Source organism: Ceratotherium simum, chromosome 2, assembly GCF_057802395.1.
Source record: "Ceratotherium simum simum isolate JZ-2026a chromosome 2, ASM5780239v1, whole genome shotgun sequence".
NCBI classification, from domain to species: Eukaryota; Metazoa; Chordata; class Mammalia; order Perissodactyla; family Rhinocerotidae; genus Ceratotherium; species Ceratotherium simum.
This window is the reverse complement of record NC_141901.1, coordinates 39629828-39654207: the sequence shown is the minus strand read 5'-3', so window position 1 is coordinate 39654207 and position 24380 is coordinate 39629828. Positions and strand designations below refer to the sequence as shown.

At 41.6% G+C, this 24380-nt stretch overlaps 1 protein-coding gene across 1 annotated transcript; it reads left to right on the top strand.

Moving 5' to 3' along the window:
* Positions 1-15937: 15937 nt before the first annotated feature.
* Positions 15938-23895, top strand: LOC106802801 (SLAM family member 9-like). Its single transcript, XM_087419181.1, has 6 exons — positions 15938-16043; positions 18279-18662; positions 20951-21247; positions 22856-22990; positions 23189-23281; positions 23543-23895. The coding sequence occupies exons 1-6, from the start codon at positions 15971-15973 to the stop codon at positions 23632-23634; spliced, it is 1074 nt and encodes a 357-aa protein (XP_087275307.1). The 5' UTR covers positions 15938-15970; the 3' UTR covers positions 23635-23895.
* Positions 23896-24380: the final 485 nt, after the last annotated feature.

Below are 24380 nucleotides of genomic sequence, written 5' to 3'. Positions count from 1 at the left end.
AACAATGCCAAGTTTTTGTGTGAACAAGTTTTCAATTTTCTTGAGTGTATACCTAGGAGTGGAATGCTGGGTCATATGGTAGCTGTGTGATGAACATATTGTGGGAATGATAAAATGTTTTCCAAATTGGCTGCACCATTTTACATTCCCACCAGCAGTAGAATGAGGGTGCCAATGTCTCCCCATTGTTGTCCACACTCGTGATAGTCCAAATTTTTGATTCAAAAATACAAATAGACTGTATCAAGTGGACATGAAGTATTACCTCAATGTAGTTTTGACCTGCATAACTCTAATGACTAATGATGTGGGACATCTTTCTTTGTGTTTATTGGCCATTTGTATATATATATGTTTTTTTTGGAGAAGTATCTATTTGAATACTTTAACAATTTTAGCAAATTGGGTTATTAGTCTTTTTATTATTAAGGTGTAAGAGTCCTTTATGTATTCCGGATTTATTGTTAGTGCTGTCAAGTCAATATGGACTCCTAGCAACCCAATGTACAGCAGAGGGCAACCCTGCTGGTTCTTTTTATGCCACCCTCTTATATTCCAGTGTTATATTAGGCAATGCTCTACTGCTATTCATAGGGTTTTCATGGTCAATTTTTTCAGAAGTTGGTGGCCAGATATTTCTTCCCAGTCTGTCTTAGTCTGGAAGACCTGCTGAAACCTGTCCACCAGCAGGGTGACCCTGCTGGTATTTGAAATACTGGTAACATAGCTTTCAGCATCACAGCAACATGCAGCCACCACAGTATGACAACCGACAGGTAAGTGGTGTGGTTCCCTGAGGAGGAAATGAATCTGGGCCACAGAGGTGAGAGCACTGATTCTTAACCACTAGACCACCAGGGTGGCTATGTATTCTGGACACTAGACCCTTTTCTGATGCATGATTTTCAAGTATTTTGTCGCATTTCTAGATTGTATTTCACTTTTTTGATAGTGTCTTTTTTTCTTTTTGTTTGCTGATGAAGATTCACCCTAAACTAACATCTGTTGCCAATCTTCCTCCTTTTGTGTGTGAGCCACCACCACGGCATGGCCACTAACAGATGAGCAGTGTAGTTCTGCCCCTGAGAACCAAACCCGGGACACTGAAGTAGAGTGAGCCAAATTTAACCATGAGGCCACCAGGGCTTTCCTATGATAGTGTCCTTTGAAGCACAAAATGTTATTTTTTATTGAAGTCCAATTGATTTATTCTTAATTTGGTTGCTTGCACTTTAGGTGTCGAACCTAAGAAACTGTTGCCTAATCCAATGTCATGAATATTTTCACCTATGTTTCTTTAAAGAGTTTAGCTCCCATACTTAGGTCTTTGGTGAGTTTTGAGTTAATTTTTGTATATGGCATGAGGTAAGGGTGCAACTTCATTCTTTTGCATGTTGATATCAAGTATTCCAAGCATCATTTTTTGGAAACAGTATTCATTCCTCCCTTGATTTGTCTTGGCACCCTCGTTGAAAATCAAGTGACCAATAATGTGTGGGTTTATTTATGTTCTTTCAAGTTTTATCCCAGTGATCCTTCCTCATTTCAGTGCTACATTGTCTTGATTACTTTAGCTTTTCAGTAAATTTTGACACGATGAAGTACGCGTCTTCCAACTTTATTCCTCTTTTTCAAGATTGTTTTGGGTATTCTGGGTCTACTTTATTTCCATATGAATTTTAGGATTGGAAATTATCAATTTCTGTAAAAATCTTTATCAATTTCTGCAAAAAAATCCAGATAGAATTTTGATGGGAGTTGCATTGAATATGTAGTTCACTTTGGGGAGTATTGCCAACTTAGCAATATTAAATCACCAAATCATGAACATGCTATATCTTTCCATTTATTTAGGTGCTTTTTAATTTCTTTCAACAATGTTTTGCAGTTTTCAGTACACTAGTCTTACACTTCTTTTGTTAATTCTATTGCTAAGTATTTTTTTCTCTTTGATTCTATTGTAATGCAATTGTTTCTTGATTTATTTTTGGATTGACTGTTGCTAGTTTATATAAATATAACTAATTTTTGTGTATTCATCTTGTGTCCTGAAACCTTACTGAGCTTTATTAGGTCTAATATTTTCTTATGGATTCCCTTGGATGTTCTATATATAAAATGATGTCATTTTCAAATAGAGATAGTTTTAAATCTTCCTATCTAATACGATAAAATTGTACTCTTTTTCTTACCTAATTGTTCTGGCTAAAAACTACGGTATAATGTTGAATACAAGTGATGAAATCAGACACTTTTTTCCTTTGATCTTATGGAGAAAGCTTTCAGTTCTTCACTGTTAAATAAGATGTTAGCTGTGGATTTGTCATAAATACCTTCTGTCAGGTTGAGGAAGTTCTCTTCAATTCCTACCAGTTGAGTCGGTTTTCTTCATGAGAGGGTGTTGAATTTTGTCAATACTCTTTTTTCCTCTACGCTGGTGATCATGTGTTTTTTTTCCTTTAATATACTAATATCTCATATTATATTGCTTAATTTTCTTATGTTGAACCAACCTTGCATGTCTGGGATGAATCTCACTTGGTCATGTTGTATAATCCTTTTTTATGTGCTGATGGTTTCAGTTTGCTAGTAATTTGTGGAGGATTTTTGCATGTATAGTCATAAGGATATTGGTCTGTAGTTTTCTTGTGATGTCATTGTCTTGTTTTGATATCAGGGTAATTCTGGCTTCATAGAATGATTTGGTAAGTGCCTAAGTGTCATTTCCTATTATATTTTTTAGAAGCATTTGTGAAGGATTGACATTAGTTCTTTAAACGTCTGGTACAATTCAAGATGACACCACTCTGGCTTTGCTTTGAGGGAATATTTTAATTACTAATTCATTCTCTTTACTTGTCATAAGTTTATCTAGATTTTCAATTTATTTTTAAGTCAATTTGATAGCTGTGTCTTTCTAGAAATTTGTCCATGTTCTAATTTATGTATTTTTTTCATATAATTGTTCACAGTATTCCTCATCATGTTTTTTATTTATGTGGATTAAATTAATTCCCTAATTTCTACAATCCCAGCTAGATTAATACCAATTTAATTTAAATAGTAAACTAAACTTTGAGCCTATATAGCTATGTTTCATCCTGATTGATGCTGTTATTCTTATACAAATTGCATCTTTTACCTTGTGTGCTGATTAACACCAATTTATAATTTTTGTATTATACAAGTTTCCTTTAAGTCTATTAGGAGAAAAAACTGTTACAAATAACAACAACAACAACAAAATCTCATTCATATTTTCTTTTTTGTTTATCTATTTAATGACCTTTAGTAGTGCTATTTATTTGTTCCCATGCTTTCTATTTACTGACTTGTGTCCTTTCATTTCAGGCTGAATGATTCCCTTCAGTATTTGTTATAGGGCAGGTCTGCTAGTAACAAATTCTTATTTTTTGTTTATTGAGGTATGTCTTTATTTCTGCCTCATTTTTGAGGGATAGTTTTGCTGGATAGTAAATTCAAGGTGACAGTTTTTTTTGTTTTTCCTCTCATAAGTTCTAATATGTCCTCCCTTCTGGCTTCCATGGTTTCTGAAATCACCTGTTAATCTCATTGGAAACCTCCTGTATGTGATAACTTCTCTATTTCTGCTTTCAGGAATGTCTGTATTTCTGTCTTTTTTTTATTGAGACATAATTGTCATGTAAATTTATATTAGTTTCAGGTGTACAACTTAATGACACAATACTTGTATATATTGCAAAATGATCACCACAATAAATCTAGCTAACATTCATCACCACACATAGTTATAAATTTTTTATTTTGATGAGAACTTTTAAGATCTACTCTCTTAGCAACATTTGAATATACAATACAGTATTATTAACTATATTCACCATGCTGTACATTACATCCCCAGGCTTATTTATTTTATGCTTAGTTTGGACATTTTGACCACCTTTTTCTATTTTACTCAGCTCCCAAACCCTGCCTTGGCAACTACCAATCTGTTCTTTGTATTGATGAGTTCACTTTTTTTTTTACATTCCACATGTAAGTGAGATCATACAGTATTTGTCTTTGTCTGTCTGATATTTCACTTAGCATAATGTCCTCAAGGTCCATTTACGTTGTTGCATATGGCAAGATTTCCCTCTTTTTTATGGCTGAATAATATTCCATTGTATATATACAACACATCATCTTTATCCTTTCATCATTGATGGACTCTTAGGTTGCTTCCATGTCTTGGTTATTGTAAATAATACTGAGATGAATATGGAGGTGCATATATCTTTTTGAGTTAGTGTTTTCTTTTCCCTTCAATAAATACCCCAAAATGGAATTGCTGGATCATATGGTAGTTTTATTCTTAATTTTTTGAGGAATTTCCATACTATTTTCCATCATGGCTGTACCAATTTACACTCCCACCAACAGTGCACACAGGGTTCCCTTTTCTCTGTATCCACACCAACACTTGTTATTTCTTGTCTTTTTGATTATAGCCATTTTAACAGTATTAGGTGATATCTCTTTGTGGTTTTGATTTGCATTTCCCTAATAATTAGTGGTGTTGAACAACTTTTCATGTACCTGTTGCCATTTGTATTTCTTCTTTCGAAAAATGTCTATTTATTTCCCTTGCCCATTTTTTATTCAGATTGTTTGTCTTTTTCTGCTATTGAGTTGTATGAGTTCCTTATATATTTTCGATATTAACCCCTTATCAGATATATGATTTGCAAAATTTTCTCCCATTCTGTAGGGTGCCTTTTCCTTTTGTTAATACTTTCCTTCACTGTGCAGAAGATTGTTAGTTTGATGTAGTCCCACTTGTTTATTTTTCCTTTTCTTGCCCTTCATTTCGGTATTAAATCCAAAAAATCATCACCAAGACCAATGTCAAGGGGCTTACTGCCTATGTTTTCTTCTAGGAATTTTATGATTTTAAGACTTATGTACAAGTCTTTAATTCATTTTGAGTTAATTTTTATGAATGGTGTAAGATAGTGGTTCAGTTTCATTCTTTCACATTTGGCTGTCCAGTTTTCCAAGCCGCATGTATTGAACAGACTCCTTCCCCAGTGTATATTCTTGACTCCTTTTTTGTAAAGTAATTGACCATATATATGTGGATTTATTTCTGGTTCTCCATGCTCTTCCATTGATCTATGTGTCTGTTTTTATGCCAATACCATACTGTTTTTATTATAGCTTGACGTCAGGAAGCCTGATGCCTCCAGCTTTCTTCTTCTTTCTCAAGAATGCTTTGATTCTTTAGAGTCTTGTGGTTCCCTACAAATTTTAGGATTGTTTTTTCTATTTCTGTGAGAAATGTGATTGGAATTTTGATAGAGATTGCATTGAATCTATAGGTGGCTTTACATATTATGGACATCTTAACAATATTAGTTCTTCTAATTAATGAGAGTGGAATATCTTTCCATTCATTTGTGTCTTCTTCAATTTCTTTCATCAATGTCTTATAGTTTTCAGTGTACAGACCTTTCACCTCCTTGGCAAACTTATTCCTAGGTATTTTATTCCTTTTAATGCAATTGTAAATTGGACTGTTTTCTGAAATTCTCTTTCTGAGATTTTGTTATTAGTGTATAGAAACACAAATGTTTCTGTATCATACAACTTTACTGAATTTGTTAGTTGTAACGATTTTTTGTGGAGTCTTTAGGGTTTTCTATGTATAGTATCATGTCATCTGCAGATAGTGACAGTTTTACTTCTTCCTTTCTGATTTGAATGTCTTTTAATTTCTTTTTCTTACCTAATTGCTTTCGCTAGGACTCCTAATATTATGTTGACTAAAAGTGGCAAATGTAAGCATCCTTGTATTGTTCCTGATCTTAGAGGAAAAGTTTTAAGCTTTTGACTGTTGAGTATGATGTTAGCTGTGGGCTTGTTATACATGGCCTTTAATATCTTGAGGTATGATCCCTCTATACACACATTATTGAGAGTTTTATTCATAAATGGGTGTTTTATTTTGTCAAATGCTTTTTATGCATCTATTGAGATAATCATATGATTTTTATCCTTGTTTTGTTAATGTGGTGTATCACATTGAATTGATTTGTAGATGTTGAGCCATCTTTACATCCATGGAATAAATCCCAATTGATCAAGTGGTATGATGCATTTAATGTATTGTTGAATTCTGTTTGCTAATATTTTATTGAGGATTTTTGCATCTATGTTCTTTAGCAATATTGGCCCGTAATTTTATCTCTTTCTTGTAGTGGCTTATCTGTTTTTGGTATCAGGATAATGCTGGCTTTGTAAAATGAGTTTGGAAGTATTCTTTCCTTTCCTGTTTTTCTGGAAGAGTTTGAGACAGATTAGTATTAATTCTTTCCTAAATGTTTCATAGAATTTACTGGTGAAGGGTGAATCCGGTACTGGGCTTTTTTTTGTTAGGAAGTTTTTGATTACTTATCAATGAACTTACTAGTAAATGGTCTGCTCAGATTTTCTATTTCAGCATGATTCAGTCGTGGTAGGTTATATGTTCCTAGAAATTTATCTATTTCTTCTTGGCTGTCCAATTTTTTGGTGTATAATTGTTCAAAGTAGTCTCTTATGATCCTTTGTATTCCTGTGGTATCAGTTGTATCATCTCTTATTTCATTTTTGATTTTATTTATTTGAGTCCTCTCTCTTTCTTTTTGGTGAGTCTAGTTAACACTTTCTATATTTTATGTTTTAAAAAACTTGCTCTTAGTTTCATTTATCTTTTTCATTTTCATTCACTCTCTATTTCATTTATTTCCCCTCTGATCTTTGTTATTTCCTTCATTCTACTAACTTTGGACTTCATTTGTGCTTCTTTTTCTAGTTCTTTTATCTGTATTTGTGATTTTTCTTGTTTCTTAATGTAGGTATATAGAAGTATGAACTTCCCTCTTAGATGCTTTTGCTGCATCCCATAAGTTTTGCTATGTTGTATATCCATTTGCATTTGTGCCAAGATGTCTTTTGATTTCTTCTTCAGCCTATTGGTTGTTTAATAGCATGTTGTTTAGTCTCCACATCTTTGTCAATTTTCCAGTTTTTTTCTTGTAATTATCTTCTAGTTTCATACCATTGCTATTAGTCTAGATGGTTGATGTGACTTCAGTCCTTTTAAATTTGTTAAGACATATTTTGTGGCCTAACATATGATCTATTCTGAAGAATGTTCCATGTGCACTTGAAAAGAATTTTTATTCTGTTGTCATTGGATGGGATGTTCTGTACATGACTGTTAAGTCCATCTGGTCTGTCCTCTTTAAGACCAATGTTTCCTTATTTAATTTCTATATGGATGATCTATCCATTGATGAAAGTGGGGTATTAAAAGTCCCCTACTATTATTATATTGCTGTCTATTTCTCCCTTTAGGTCTGTTAATATTTGCTTTATATATGTAAGTGCTCCCATGTTGGGTGCATAAATATTTGTAAATGTTTATCCTTTTTTTGAATGGACCTATTTATCATTATTAATGACATTCTTAGTCTCTTATGACATTCTTTGTCTTAAAGTCTATTTTGTCTGATATGAGTAAAGTTAAGCTAGCTTTCTTTAGGTTTCCCTTTGTATGGACTATCTTTTTACATCCCTTCACTTTCAGTATGTGTGTGTTCTTACCTCTGAAGGGAGTTTCCTATATGCAGCATATAGATAGGTCTAGTTTTTAAAATCCATTCAGCCATTCTATGTCATTTGATTGGAGAATTTACTCCATTTATGTTTAAAGTAATTATTGATAGATATGTACTTATTGCCATTTTGTTAATTGATTTCTGGCTGTTTTTTAATTTCTTTGTTCTTCTTCTCTTTCCTCTTTTGTGATTTGATGATTTTCTGTAGTGATATGCTTAGATTTATTTATCTTTTGTGCATCTACTATAGGTTTTTACTTTGTGGTTAGCATGACGATTACATAAAACAACATATTTTGAGCAGTCTATTTTAAGTTTATAATACGTTCGAATGTTCTAGAGCTCCACGTTTTACTGCCCCTTTCACATTTTATGGTTTTGATAGGGCAATTTAAATCTTTTATCTTTTGTATCCATTAAGAAATTATTATATTTAGAGTTACTTTTACTACTTTTGTCTTTTAACATTCATATTAGCTTTATAAGTGATTAACCTAGTATTATACAACATTAGATTATCTGAATGTTTCTATATATTTATCTTTATCAACGAGATTTATACTTTCATATGCTTTCCTGTTACTAAAGATTGCCCTTTCATTTTGGCTTAAAGAAGTTCCTTTAATATTTATTGAAGGCCAGTCTAGTGGTGAGGAAATCCTTTAGCTTTTACTTCTTTGGAAAACTCTTTATTTCTCCTTTAATTCTGAACAACAACTTTGCTAGGTAGAGTATTCTTGGGTGGTAGTTTTTTCTTTCAGCACTTTTTTATCTTGCCACTCTCTTCTGTCCTGCAAATGTTCTGCTGAAAAATCTGCTGTTAGCTTTAGGGAGGTTCCCTTGTACATAACAAGTTGCTTTCCTCTTGCTGCTTTTAATATTTTCTCTTTTGTTTAGCTTTTGACACTTTAATTATGATGTGTCCTGGTGTGGGTCTCTTTGGGTTCATCTTTCTGGTACTCTCTGGACTTACTGCATCTGGATGTCTCTTTTCTTCCCAAGTGGGGGAAATTTTTGGCTTTTATTTCTTCAAATAAGTTTTCTGCCCCTCTCCTTCTCTCTTCTCCTTTTGGGATCTCTATACTGTGAATGAGGATCTACTTGAAGTTGTCTAATTAGTCCCTTATGCTATCTTCACTCTTTCATTCTTTTTCTTGTTGGTTCTTTGACTGGGTGAGTTCCATTGCCCTGTCTTTGAGTTCACCAATCCTCTCTTCTGCTTCACCTAGTCGGCTATTGAAATCCTCTGTTATATTTTTCTGTTCAGTTACCGTGTGCTTCATCTCCATGACTTCTGTTTGGTGCTCTTTTATACATTCTCTTTGTTGAAATTCTCACTTTGCTCTTCTACTCTTCCCCTGAGCTCAGTGAGCACCTTTATGACCATCATTTTGAACTTTTTATCAGTTAAATCACTCATCTTCATTTCTTTAAGGTCTTTTTCTGAAATTTCATCTTGTCTTCCTTTTGGAACATATTCCTTTCTTTCTTCATTTTGCTTGATTCTCTGTGTTGGTTTCTATGCATAACATAAAACAGCCACTTCTTCCAGTCTTAAAGGAGTCGCCTTGCATAAGAGACGAACTTTATCATTCCATCATACTATAGCTCTTGGTTGTCTCTCAAACCTTTGTGACCCTCCAGGCAGCCTTTGGTTTTTTCTGTGGGTCCTGGCTCTTTAGTGTGTGCCAAGTCCTGTCAGTGTCCCAAAGGGAAGGATCTCAGTCAGCACCTAGATTCTGGCTGATTGGAAGCCCAACTCTCAGGAAACGGCTTTTAAAATATGCCAATATGTCTCTTTCAGGAGAAGACTGGGAGATAGGCATTTCTGTCTGCTCCCTCTGTACTGAGCCCTAGGGTGATAGCCAGTGAAGAGCTATTTCTTTCAACTATTTCTGTTGAGCCTGTAAACCCAAGCCCTGCTGGCCACCAGAGCCAGCCTATCAATGAATGTATTCTCTGGGAAGCAGACACAAAAGTCTGGTTGCCAGATGTGTAAACAAGCTCCTATATTGGAGACACTGACCACCTTGGGTGGGGCAGAGGGAGAGCTTGAAGATGGCATTCTCCAGCCTCCCTGGTCTCTGGACAGGATTCTAGTCAGCTCCAAGTGTGTGTTTTATAAGGAGACTTCCCCTCAGGCCACAGCTATGAAGATAAGGTAATAGGCCTTTTTCACATAAACACTGGGAGTGCATTTCCATCTGCCATCTCTATTCTGTGCCTTAGGGTAGATGGCAGATTAAGAACTGTTTTCCCATTTTCAGTATTCCTGTTACTGCCCAAATATGGGGGTTTGTCTGCCCACCACAAGACATGTCAATAGTCAAGAGGCAAGGTGGTAGGAGAAAAAGGACTTCTTTTGTTGCTGTTGTGAGGAAGATCAGCTCTGAGTTAACATCCGATGCTAATCGTCCTCTTTTTTGCTGAGGAAGATTGGCCCTGGGTTAACATCCATGCCCACCTTCCTCCACTTTACATGGGATGTCGCCACAGCATGGATTGACAAGCGGTGCATTGGTGCGCACCCGGAATCTGAACCTGCCAACCCTGGGCCACCGAAGAAGAATGCGAGCACCTAATGGCTACACCACCGGGCTGGCCCTCGAAAAAGTACTTTTAGCACAGCTTGCTAGCAAGAGGGAAGATGGCCAACTCATGTCCCAAAGAACCATCTTACTGGGGCACAACATCTTACTGTAGTTATATAGGCCGATGGGTTATAGGGGAGGGAGTTAGCAATGTTGACCTTCTGATGTTACAGACTGGGAGTTGCCACACCAGATCTTTCAGTTTTCAATGATGATGGCTGTCAGCATAGATTCTCTGTTCAGGGGTCATCACATTCCCAAGGAACTCAAAAGAACAAAGTTATCATCTTATCACAGCTGGGAGATACATGCACAAGCAGGGGTCATAAAATCTACAGAGCAGTTAGATCTAATGGAGGGTGCATATCCATCTGGGTGAGTTTGTCAGAGGTCATTCAAAGTTACAATAGGGTTTTTCTTTTCTACGATGGCTTCCTTTATGTCAACCTTGTCTTGAGCCAGTATCATTCCTGTGGGATCCATAGCCACAAGGCCTGCTGTCCACCAGGTTCAGGTTTTCAAGAGGCATCCCATGAGTGGTAGCTGCAAAAATCACAGTGCCCGATGAGTGTACAAGCTCCTTTCTGGGAGATACAGGCAACCTTGAGTGAGACAGAGGAGAGCACTAAAATGGCAACTGCTGGCCTCTATCTTTGAAGGTATTTCAGTAGCCCCTAGAAACATTAAATTAGATGCCCGACCCTCGGCCTAATGCTTTAAGATGAGCAAATAAGCCTCTTTCATAGAAAGTCTGGGCACTTTTCAGTTGGCTGCCTCGTACTGGGCCCTGGGGGATGTGAGTCTTCACTCAGGAGCACTTTAAGAACTGTTACTCAGTTCACTACAGCCTTGTGGGTCTCATGGATGCAAGCCCTGTTGGCTGTCAGAGTTAGGTATTTTGGGGCTTATGTGTCAGGTTAAGGTCTTAAGAGTTGGAGTGCCAGAGATGGGGTTCAAACTCTTCCATCCTCAGGGAGAAGCTCAGAGTTGTGAGTTCCCTCCTGATTGTGAGTTGTCACATTATGGGTGGGGTTTATGGTAAGATTGTGACTCAGTGTCTCCCACTCACTTTTACGTGGGTTTTTTTCTTCTTCCCCCAGTGTAGGAGCCACTTAGCTAGTTTTTGATTCTTTTCTAGAGGAAATTGTTTCGCATGTAGATGTAGATTTGGTGTGTCCTTGGGAGGATATGACTTCAGCATTCTTCAACATCACTGTCTTGAACTGGACCTGTTTTTATCTTTTGATAAGCTGATTCTTTTAAGGCTAGATGTGGATCTCTTTGACTTTATCCTACTTGGACTTCATTGAGATTCTTATTGTAGTTTAGACTGTTTTTTAAAAAATCAAATTTGGGAAATTTGCTGGCAATATTTCTTCACAGATTTTTTGTGCTCCTTTCTCTTTCTCTTCTATTTCTAGAAATCCATTAGGTATTTGGTGTTATGCTTGATGATGTGCAATAGATCTCTGAATGTCTTTTTATTGTTGTTCATTAGTTTTTGTTTCTATTCCTCAGACTAGATAATCTTAATTTATATTTCTTCAAGTTCACTGATTATTTTTCTGTCTGCTCATATCTGCTCTTGAGCTGTTGCAGTGAATTTCTCACTTCAGTTATTATATTCTTCAACTCCAGAATTTCTACTTGATTCTTTGTTACAATTTCTATATCTTTATTGACAATCTCTATTTGATACATTGATCTTATAGTTTTCTTAGTTCTTCATACAGATTTCCCTTAGTTTTTTGAACATATTTAAAAGAACTGATTTAACGTATTTGTCAAGTAAGTCCATTGATTGTGCTTCTCCAGGGATATTTTTTACCCCTTGTGAAAGTATCATATATTCTTGTTTACTTGAATTTCTTATAATTTTTTTTGTTGAAAACTGGTCATTTAATATAGAATATTGTGACACCTTTGAAAATCAGTTTCTTACCCTTTCCAGAGCTTGTTGTTGTTGCTGTTTGTTGTAGTTTTTCTTGTTTGTTTAGTTCCATTTCTGAACTAATTCTGGTCATTTGCATCCTTTGTTGTGTGTGGCTACTAAAGTTTCTACTCATTTAGCCTAGTAGTCGGCTAATGTTGCACAGTTTTCCTCAAGTGCCTGGACCCAGTAAGTCTCCCAGTATTTGCTGAGGGAAGGTTTCTGTGTGCATGTTGGTCTTGTCTTCACTCATCCAGGCATTTGACAACTGTGCCTTTAGCCTTCAATTCCTGCTTGCACAGAGCCCCAGTCTTAGCTATAGTGGGAATGAAGTCCTTCTCAGGCCTTTATGAGCATGCCCACAGCCATATGCATGTGCTTAGACTTGTAAATTCCAGGAGTATGTCAGAGATTTTCATAGCCTCTATGGATATCTTACTCCCCAGCTTTCTCTTATAAGTTTTTTTTTTTTTTTTTTTTTTAAAGATTTTATTTATTCATTTTCTTCCCCCCAAAGCCCCAGCAGATAGTTGTATGTCATAGGTTCACATCCTTCTAGTTGCTGTACGTGGGACTCGGCCTCGCGCTGGACGGAGAAGTGGTGCCTTGGGGCGCGCCCAGGATCCGAACCCGGGCCGCCAGCATCAGAGCGCGCGCACTTGACCGCTAAGCCACGGAGCCGGCCCTCTTATAAGTTTTTAATTAGCTTTTTTGAATCAACTGTTATCTACTACCTCAGGCATCCCTGAAGTTAAACAATTGCGTGTAATTGCCTTTGTCAAATTCTGTGGTTCTAGTGCTGTTCACAGTGAGAGAGCTCCAAGTTATGTCAAATACAGAGTCTGTTGCAAGTGGGGTCTTCAGGGGTATTCCATAGACATGTAAAATCACAACAATTTACTGGCAATGAGACTTTGAAAGAGCTGTCTTTAGTGGCTGCACGGCTCCTGGTGTTCAACAAGAATACAGGCATTTATTTTTCAAGCATACAGTGCTGCTGGAGAGCAGAGAAGTGGCTAGAATGTTAAAACACAACAAAGCTCCCTATTCTTATTGAGGTTAAGCCATTTTTCTTGAATAAGTGCTCCTCAGGTTACTGCAAGCCATTAGTTAATTTCCAGTATTCTGAAAAAGTTCTCTAAAAAGTAGGCCAGTTTTCTCAGTGCTTTTATGAAGGAGAGAATTTTTGAAGGTCTTTACTCTTACATAAGCACCCTTCACATTGTAATATGCATTGTAAGGTGTTAATTGTTTTCTAATTATGGCTAAGTTGTTTAGCATTTACATACTTCTCCCTAAGTGACCCATTGAAACCAAACGTTATCCTGTCACGACTTTCTAAAGTTTTAGTTCTATTTATTTTTAATAAAAATACTAATTATAATTTTTTTTTATCAGCAACTAATTAGTTGAATTATAGAAGAGGAGAGAAGAAAGAAAAAACGGATAGCGATGACTGGTCTGCACCTGCTGCTGTCTCCTCTTCTCTCCAGTGCAGCTCTGGGGCTTCCCTTCTGCAAACCATTCATGGCTGGGCTGGCAGCTCTTCTCTTTCACCCAGGCAGAGTTGTCAGGGAAAAGAGCATAATTCATATTCTCTTCTCCAACTTTCCTTACCTAAACATCTAGCCTTTCTCCTGGGGATACAGTTTCCTCTCACGTTATAAAGCAGCCTATCTTTCCAGGGTCTTTCACAGTCATGACTTGAATTTCTCAGAATCTACACTCTCCTTTTCCTTCTGGGCTTATCCATGGCTGAGATGATGTTGTCAGCTTGTGAGCACTTTGCTATTTACTTAAAATACGACCATGGACAAAATAGACATGACCACCCACCAAGTCCCTTGGAGGTCCAGAGAATTCCCTACAATTTCTGTAACTTCCTAGGAACTTACATTCTCCTGGTCACCATTCAGATCTCTTATTTTTCCTGTTGCTCAGCTCACTGAACTCTCTATTTTTTCTCTTATCTGCCCTTCCTAACACACACTTTATGCTGCTATAGATCCGTGTGTGCCTTCCTTTAATTCCCAAAACATTCTTGGCATGACGTAGTCTTACTAAAGTTTCTGCATGTGGCATGTGTGCTTGTTTGTGTGTTACGTCTTGGCACAGGATGGCTAGGATATAGAAAGGAGCTTAGACATCTGGATTTTTAAAATGTCCCTGTTGTTTTGCCAGAATTTAAAGTCTACTGTCTGACTCTCTGCAGTGTCCCTGGCCTGCAAGCACATTGCTGGTTCCCTCTCTCTAGGCTTCTCCTCCCCACTCCCTTAAGCAAATAATTTTTATAACCCAGCAGTTCTCAAATGAAGAGTGGTTTCACAAGAGGTGTAGGGACATAGGGGAAGGGGACATATGAGACTTGCTCCCCATCACCCTGAGAGTGACCAGTAGATGAGCTGCCCGGATTTTGACTCCATACAAGAAGTTTCTGACCACAGGACTCATGGACTGTCTTTTGAAGTAATTTCCCCATTACTAGGTGGGATTGAGGGAATCCAGCCAGTACTGAATATTCCCTTGTCTGGGATGCTGCAGAGCAGTCTAGGGGATGCAGAGACTAGACTCAGGTGACTCTCTTGAGGCCACACAGTAGGAATGGACTGCAGCTGTGATGTTAGGGATTTTTTCCCGAGTTTGTTGTTAAGAGCCCAGACTTCCACCCTTAATTTGCTGTGTGACCATTCACAGGTTGTACAACCCCTTAGGACTCAGGTTTCACATCCATAAAATGGGTTTGGTATGCAGTGCCCTGACTACCTTGAGTGCATGGTCATGGGGCCAGTCCTGCAGCTCCATCCTTTGGGTGTTCTACCAGGGCAGCTGTGGGGGAAGCCTCAACGGCGAGGAGAAGGAGGCACTGCCCAGGGGTTAGTAAGATGGTGCTGCTCCCATAGGCCATGGGAGGCAAGAGTTCTTGCATGTTGTAGAGTACCCAGTCTGTGGGGAAGAGTGCAGGACCTGATCCTCACTAGGGGGCAGTGGGTCTGAGGCAGCTGATGTGTGGCTAGGAGGAGTGTGTAGATCTCCACCCTTGCCGCGCTGTGACAACAGGAGCAGGGCTGGCAGAGGCTTAGAGGGAAATGCTTGGTTGTGATGCAGCTAAAGGCCTATCAATTTCTGTGGGGGTTTGGCTTTGCCGTGTGTGTAGGGAGCATTACTAGACTAGTGGCCGCTGAGAAAGCCATACAGGTGCAAGCAATAAGTAAATGCCAATATTTGCATTGGGGGTGTAAGGATTTGACATTTCGCACAAAGAGCTTTGTTTTCTTTGCTCACATCTTCTAACTTAAGCGACTGACAGTTGAAATTTGTGGAAAATCTGACTGGAATTTTCACTCATTAAATGGTGAAGGGACTGAGGACAGGAGAGGCTTATCCCTGCCTGACTGTAATAATGTGACCTCTGAGCTGACCACAGGCTGGCACTGGTAGGCAGGGCTGCCTGGGGTATGCTGTTAACCAGAGAAGCAGGTAAGGGTTTTAAGTGGGTGTAGGGGTGGAAAGTGTGAGATCACTAAGCTGATTTTGCCACAGGGAGGGGGCATCTCCAACACAGGTCCAGGCACATTGTAGAGTGAGGCTGTCATACATTTATTCTGTAATTATTCTTGAGGTCCTACTGTAGGTGCTGGGGATGATATGTAAGGTCTGAATGGCTTGCTCTAACTATTGGGCCACCATGCCAGAGTAATATTTAGCTCCGCCCTTGGGGTGCGGAAGAGCGTAAGGGGCTTTTCTGAGTGAAGCTTTTCCTCTGCTTTTGTCTCTGCGTCCTAGATGTTTCCTCTGCAGCTGAACAGGCTGGCAGGCAGCCTGCGATGGGGTCCTGCTCAGAAGACTCCTGCCTGTGCTGGGCCTCCTGGCTCCTGGGCTTCACCAGTCTCCTCCTCAGTGAGTGGCCTGGTCTCCTGGGAGGGAGGGCGGTTGGGTGGAGCAGGGAGACAGGGTCTCCTTTCAATGTCTCAGGTATTTGGTGAACGAAAAGACAAAAGAACTCTTACACTTTAGCTCATACACTGTTCAGGGTTGAACAGAAAGGACAAATGGCCTTTTGGCTGTGGGGAGGCTGGGAACCTTGAGCCCCTAGCAGCATGGCTGCATTAAGGGCACCATTAACAGGGAGGTGAGGCCACTTCTGCTGCAATAGCAGTTGAAGCTGGGAGAGCCTGGAGCTGCCTGGGGAGTAGGGTGGAGACAGACAAAGAAGCTGCTCCTGGGGACAGAGCGGGTGGGAACAGGGCACCCCTGGCCTGGAACTCTGAACTCTGCAGCTGTCGTGTGGAGGAGGGGGCTGACTTAGCACCCCCGTGTCTGAGCTGGAGGAATCAACTCTAATCTGGGCTCTTTGGTCTTCTCCACTGAAAACGGAAAGTGAAGGAACGCTCCTCGCCCAGGTTAGGGACTCAGCTCCAAGCACAGAGAGAGAGTCCCTGGATGTCTCACATTTACCTTAAAATTAGTTGTGAATTTTACATTCCACTACAGTGTCTGTTTTCATCTTAAAAATTTGAGAAGTATTTATCTTTGTGTAAAGTGAATCCTCTAGGGGGGCCCCTTTTCATGCCTGTGGGTTGCATCTCCCTACACTGCCAAATGCTGCTCAGGTCCTGGAGAACCCAGACTGAAAGCACTATTTTAGAGAAAAACCCTGGAAACAAGGGAGGTACCCATCAGTTCTGGAATTATTGAACTAATTGAGGAGTGTCTTTATCTCAGAATAATACTGAGGTTAAAAAACAAATGTTCCAGTTGTCTGGGTCAGATTTCCAGTTTCCACGACGTGAGATGCATGGATTTCCATGAGCAAGATGCAGGAGACTGAATACAATGAAATTCTAATTTTGTATATGAACAGGAGCCATCAAAAATTAACAGTGTCTGTGTCCCCAGATGTTTATAAATGGAGAATATGTGGAAGGAAACAGTAGACTGCTGAAGTGGGCTCCTGGAGAGGGTGAACTTGAGAAGGAAATTGAGGAGGGGGAAGTTGAGAGGGAGTGGTATAAGCAAAAAAAGAACTGAAAGAAAGACTGTCCTAAGGAAAGCCGAATATCTCATCTAGGGCGTTATCTGAGAGTTTATGTTTACATATAACGAAATTAAATAAAGAACTAGTGTGGTGTGGGATATAAACTCTCCTTGTTCTAAGACCCTGAGGTATTGTAATTATTTGTTACCTCAGCACAGCCTAGCCCATCCTGACTGCTACACTGCCTAGAAGGAGAGGGAAGGGAGGGCAGTCTCCATTACTGTATTAGTTATCTATTGCTGTGTAACCTGTTACTCGAAAACTTAGTGCCTTAAAACAACACCATGTATAGTCTCACAGTTTCTGAGGGTCAGGATCCAGGGGTGGTGTAGCTGGGTCCTCTGGCTCAGGGTCTCTCAGACTGGAATCAAGATCTTGGATGCGGCTGCAGTCAGCTCAAGGCTCATTGGGGAAGAATCCACTTTTAAGCTCAGTCATATGTGATTGCTGATAGGATGCCGTTCCCGTGGCTGTTGGACCCAGGGCCTCACTTCCTTCCTGGCTGTTGGCCGGAGGCTGCCCTCTGTTCCCTGCCATGTGGGCCTCTCCACAGAGCAGCTGAAAGCATGGCAGCTCGCTTCATCAGATGGAGGGAGAGAGAGTGTGAGCAAGACGGGTCACAGTCTTGTGTAACCTCCCATTCCTAAGTGACATCCCATCACCTTTGCTGTATCCTGTTCCTCACAGCAAGTCACTAGGTACAGACCCCACTCCAGGGGAGGGGGTTACAAAGGGTGTAAACTTGAGGAGGGAGGGATCTTTGGACCCACTTGGGAAGCTCCCTTCTAAGAATATGCACTTAGTATGTGCCATAAAACGTGCAGGTGCTTTTTATCCTTGATCTCATTTAATTTATGCTATCATTTTGAGGCAGGTAAGGAAATTGCAGGTTAGCAGGTCTACGTAACCTGTTCAAGGTTACACTCCACTAGAACCAGGACTTGATTCCAGAGATGTTTCAAATTCATTGTCCTAGGCTGCATTCCAAGAATCAAGGGAGTATATTGGATGGATTTCATCAAAAAGATGAGTTTTGTGTTTCTCTCTTCTATTCTTGATGAAAAAAACCCTGATGGTTCCTGTTTCCAATGCCCTAGGCGTCTGCAGCACTGGGGTCAAGAGTTCTGGAGCACACAGTTTTGGAGGTCAGCATTCTGGAGTTCACGTTTCTCTGAAGGGTATCCGAGGAGGTTCTGTGTTGTTTCACGTGATCAAGGAGCCGGGAACTGAGCTGGAGGAGATTGTGTGGGGCTTTGGACCTGACTTAAAATACACAGTCATGCTGCGAGTCCGTAATGGGTCAGAAGAGGCTCCAACCTGGGTCAAACTCCAGGACAAGTATAAGCAGAGGGTCCGTGTGCACAACATCATGTCCTTGAAGATTGAGAACTTGACTCATGAGGACAGTGGGCAGTACCGGGCTGTGGCCAGCTTTACCGGAGGAATGGAATCTAGCCAGATTTTCTACCTCACTGTCTATGGTATGTGACACCCCCTCACCTCAATCCCATGGCTATGTCCTTCTTTTGTACCTAGGAGTGTCACATGAGCACCATTTTGCAGGACTCCTTCCAGACACCAGCCTCCAGTCTCTGTTTTCTTTCTTGAAATTTGGGTAAGTGGGTTCACCACAAAGGGAGAGCAGAGCTGAGATTCACACCAGGGATAAAATCACTTCAGTGTTTTGGGAGAGGAAAGTGGAAATGTGGGGGAAATGGAATTTGCCCTAACACTTATTGATCCTGAGAGGGTTAAGTTGACTTAATTTATGGATTAGTTTTCTATTGCTGCTATAACAAATTCCAGGAGTCCCCCCTTATCTGCAGAAAATACATTCCAAGACCCGCAGTGGATACCTGAAACCGTGGATAGTACCGAGTCCTATATAAACTATGTTGTTTTCCTATACAAACATACCTATGATAACGTCAATTTATAAATTAGGCACAGTGAGAGATTAACAACAATAAGTATAATAAAATAGAACAATTATAACAACATACTGCAATAAAAGTGACCATAGACGTTAGAAAGCACGCCACACAATTTTTTTTCTTTATTAAGTCAAGAACTTTCACTTTTTCACTTAAAGGAAACACTTTACAGCTTCTCTTTGGCATATTTGAATTGCCAACATCACTACTCTTGCTCTTTGGGGTTATTATTAAGCAAAATAAGGGTTATTGGAACACAAGCACTGCGATACTGCCATGGTCATCTGATAACTGAGATGGCGGCGAAGTAGCCTATACAGTGTGCATATGCTGGACAAAGGGATGATTCACGTCCTGAGCGGGATGGGGCGGGATAATGTGAGATTTCAACACACTAGTCAGAACACCCCAATTTAAAACATGAATTGTTTATTTCTGGAATCTTCCATTTAATATTTTTGGACCGTGGTTGACCAAGTGTAACTGAAACTATAGAAAGTGCAACTGTGGATGAAGAGGAATTACTGTACTACAAACTTAGTGGCTTAAATCAACACAAGTTTATTATCTTACTGTGCTGTAGGGCAGAAGTCAGACACAGGTGTCACTGGGCTAAAGTCAAGGTGTTGGTAGGGCTATGTTCCTTTCTGGAGGAGCCAGGGGAAAAACATTTCCTTGCCTTTTCCACCTCCTAGTGGCTGCCTGCAACCCTAGCTCTCGGCCACCTTGCTCTGTCTTCACAGCCAGCAATGGTGGGACGAGTCCTCCTCACCGTGCAGCCCTCTGAACTCCTCTCCCTCCTTCCACTTTTAAGGACCCTTGTGATTACACAGGTCCCCTCCAGAGAATCCAGAGTAATCTCACTATATTAATGTCAGCTGATTAGCAACCTTAAGTCTATCTATTACCTCAATTCCCTTTTGTCATTAATGTAACATATTCACAGGTTCTGAGGTTTAGGACATGGACATCTTTAGGGAGGTCATATTATGCCTAACATTATTTGGAAATCACTTGTAGTTCATTCTCCCTGTCCCCTCTGCTCTTACTCAGCCCCAGCCCGAGGCCAGTTTCACTCACAAAATCCAGCCTGAAGAGCCTCCATAGATGTAGGAGAAAGTTTAGCCTGCCACACTTCTTTAGAACCTCATTTAGCAACTCTTTCTTTCCCTACAGTTCCTCTGCATAGAGAAATACCCTGCTACGGAGAGAGTGGCTTTGACAGCTTTAGGTCCTCAAGGGAGTTCTGTGACTGGCTTGTAAATCTGTCACTTCTCTTCCTATCTGCACCACAAGTTCAGTGGCACGTTCTAACCACACTCAGGGCCTGTCATTTCTAGTCACTACCACTGCATCTCCCACGAACATCTCTACTTTTGGGCACATGGGGCCTATCTTTGGACTCCCAGAGCTGGCCAGATGTCCCTCTTCACTGTGGGCTGTGTAGTCCCAGGCATCATCTCAGCCGGAGAAGCAGAGTGAGGGCCCTGGACCAGGACAGGTCCTTCACTCCTGATTTATTTTACTGCTAGGAAAGACCCAATTTCTAAAAATAATGGGCCTTGGGTAAGTGGAGTGCAGGCTTTATCTTCTTGTGGGAGTTTTTTAAGACTTGTCAGTCTAGTGAAATCACATAAGGCATAAGTCAGTGGCTCCCTTCCTTCTTATCTCTTACTATATATTTAGCTTTGGGTAAATTCTATTTCATCTGTAAAATGTCCCACCTTCCGTAGAGGGAGGAAGCCAGAGCTTCAGTGAGATAATGGATGAGAATGTGCAAACTGTAACGTTCTCCATTCACGTGAGGCTCCATTCTCTTGTCCCTCCCACCCCAGATCCCGTACCCCGTCCCCAGATCCTGGTCCGGTCGCTGTCTGTATCAGAAGGCTGGTGCAACGTCACCCTGGAGTGCAGGGCTGTGCACGTCACAGAGGACTTGAATGTGACATGGGAGAGCAAGGGCCTCCCCAGGGAGCTGGAACAAAGAGGGACACCGGGACCAGCCCCCAACTCCTGGACCCTGACTGTGAGCCTGCCTCTGAGCCAGCCCAATGCCAGCCTCACCTGTGTGGTCAGCAACGCCGAGGACCAGAAAACTGTCACTTCAGCCCTTGGGGAGGTCTGTGCCCATGGTGAGTGTAACCTGCCAGAGGGGAGGGGCACTCTCGGAGATCAGGGAGCACCGGGGTCTGAGGACTCTGGGCTTTTCTCCCCACTGTGTTCATCAGCACCACCTCCACCTGCTCACCCCATACAGGAGTCTGGGAAACCCATCCAACTCGTTCCTGCTTTTAAATGTCTCTCACATCTATGCCTCTTCCCTTGTCGCCCTGCTGGTAGGCAGCAGCTGTCCAGTCCCTCTCTGCACCGCACCCATTGTCCACAGTGAGTAAAGAGTGGTCTTTTGGAAAAGAAACCGGATTTGTCTGTGTCGCCTGTAGGATCTGATCTCCAGTGACTCCCTGTAGGATTAAAGGCTCAGACGCTCCTCTGCCCATTGTTTTGGCCTCAGTGACACAGTTCACACTACACTGCTTGCCTGGATTTCCCGAATATGTTCTGCTATTGCCAGATTTTATCCTCTGGATATGCTGTTTCCTTTACCGTTATTCCTCCCTCCTTTTCCCTGCATTTCTTGCCTTATTCTTATTGAAGGATTTCCCTCAGGGACGGCTGACTTCAGTAACACGTGCCCCATGTTGTCACACCGGCCCTGTGCTGGGTTTAAAGCTCTGCAATGGCCATCTTGACATTTCTAGCAATTTTTGAACAAATGGCTCCTCATTCTCATTTTGCATTGGGCTCTGCAGGGGCTATCGCCATCTTGCCCTCAGGCATCACCTTTAAGTGAGGTCCCTCGCCCCTCCACTGAGTAACAATGCTCTGTTTATGTGTTTGTCTCCTCTGTAGACTGGAACACCTTGAGGGCAGGGGCCATGTCTTGTTCTCCTTTGAATTCCTGTGCCAAGCACAGTGTCTGGCACAGTTTGTTCACAGTGTTTCGATGAATGAATGAATGACCTGGTACTCCCATGTGCATCCTCGCCCCTCTAACCTATCCTCCGTGAGCTGCCGGAGGGATCTGATGTGTCAGCATCCTGTAAAATCCCCCGTTACCCTCTTCTCACCCCGTACTGGACTCTCAGATAGAGTTCAACACTCAGCATGACTCACAAGACCCTCTGAAGACAGACTCCTGCCTCCCTCTGACCTTCCTTGCCCAGCTCCTCTCTTCCCTGTCCCTCTCCTGCCTGCCACAGGGGGGTGCTGACCACTCTCAGGGGCTCGCTTTTTGACACAGCCATTTCCTGAACATGCTGCTCCTCCCTTCTGGAATGCTGTGCCCAGCCTGAATATCTAGTAAACTTTTATTCCTCCCTCAAGGCTCAGGTTACCCATCCCCTCCACTGCAAGGCCCTCCTTGAAGACCTGTGTACAAGGAGTAAACCTCTATTGCACTGCGATCCCTCTGGCTGACGGACTTTGTTATTTTCTCAGTCTTCCCCCTTGGGTGATGAGCTCCGTGGGCTTGGACCAAGTCTTGTTAATCTCAACATCCCCGGCATGAAGCAGGACCCCGGCACTGGTTGAATGAATGAACCTCATGCTCCTCCCTCTTCAGTTTCTGAACCAGGACCTTCAGACTTCTCCCCCTGCTCTCTCTATCTCTCCTGGCAATAAGTATCTCAAGTTCTCTCTTAACGTTAACTTTCTTCACTCTTTCTGTGTGAGGGAAACAGATTCACATGAACAATACATTGCTGACCCCCTGCAAGTCATCCTAGGGGCCACCGTGGCTGTGCTGTTGATCTTTGGGGCTGGACTGTGCCTTTGGAAGACATGTGAGAAGAAGAAGAAGACGGAGACTGGAAGAGGCAGGTTGCACTTCTCCTTTCTGGTCCAGACCCCCCTCCCCCACTGGGCCCTTGGCTCCCTTTCTCCTGCATTTTACTGCTCAGGGAATGTCTCTGCGGAGGGGATAGTGTGCAGACATGTCCTTGGGGTTCATAGCATAGGGGGAGGGTACAGGTTTCCAAGGCCCAGATTCAAGCTCCACTCTGTGTATGACTCAGGTGCAGAATTGCAGGAGGAACACAAGAACCACGATGGTGACATCCATTATGCAGAGTTGAGCCACGAGGAGTTTCGAAGGGGCAGGGACAAGACGAGAGCTGGGAGCAGTGGCCAAATGGGCTTTCTCAGGTCCCTCTGTGCCTGGGTCTTGGCATTTTTGGCCCTGCTGTCTAACTCTTTCCAGATAGTCACTGGTATTTACTAAGAAACTTTACAACTGGGACCAGTGTAGTGAAGGGCACTTTGGGGGGATTCACATGCAGTTCATATCAGCAACATGAGTTCCATGTGGGTCACTCTGGGGCCTCTTTATGCCTCAATTATTCTAGGAACCTTCTTCTTGCATTCCTAGGGTATGGGTGAACGACATCTAGAAGAAAAGGAGCCTCTCACCTCCATCTACAGTGAGCTCCAGAAGCCAGGCCAGGCCATGAAGATGATTTAATTGCAGAAAGCAGGATAATCGGCATTCCTAGGACACCTCCATGCTGAGCTTGGTCCCTGCAGACACCCACCTCTTCCAGCTTTGGTCCAGCTCCAGCTGCCCCTGGTCTGCATTACTCTGACCCTCATGTCCTCAACTCTCTGGGCACATGTGGCCCTGTCACTTCCTCTGACACTTCCTCAAGCTGCCCTCCCACTCATGACCCTCACCCCTGCAGGACGTATGCTCTTCCTCTGTCATTGACTCGGCTCCTGACCCCTCTCCTCCTGAAGCTTCCCAAAGGTGACCCTCCTGACTGTGCATGTGTTAATACCCACAGCTTCTTCTGTGTGTCATTCTGAGAACATGAGGCCAAGCGTGGGGACTGTGTAGAGGTGTTGAACATGCCACAAAAAAGGGAGTGAGTCCTTTGGTTCTTGACACTGAGTTGGGGGTCAACGGAGGCCGCACAGATGGGTGGGAGCCCACAAAGGGACTGCCCGAGGCTCTCCTGTGCACCTTGTATAAGGCTCCCTTGGTGGTGTTGGGCAATGTGTCTGCGCGCGTGCACGTGTGTGTGTTGGTGGAAGTGTCTAGTTTACTTTCTACACTGTCTAGAGCCCTTGTTCTTGGACACCTGTGCTAACCGGGACCTCCACCTTAGCATCAGCCCATGAGTCCCAAACTCACCTTCTTGTGGAGTGGGAAGAGGAATTTGTACTATTTCAGGCCCTTGCAAGTCTTCTGCTTCTCAGAGAATGACCTCA

Excerpts from the sequence above, each read along its gene's own strand:
- LOC106802801 (XM_087419181.1), top strand. The coding sequence starts at position 15,971 with ATGGGGTCCTGCTCAGAAGACTCCTGCCTGTGCTGGGCCTCCTGGCTC. Across the intron at positions 16,044-18,278 it reads CTTCACCAGTCTCCTCCTCA|GCGTCTGCAGCACTGGGGTC; the intron begins GTGAGTGGCCTG and ends CCAATGCCCTAG. Across the intron at positions 21,248-22,855 it reads TGGGGAGGTCTGTGCCCATG|ATTCACATGAACAATACATT; the intron begins GTGAGTGTAACC and ends TGAGGGAAACAG.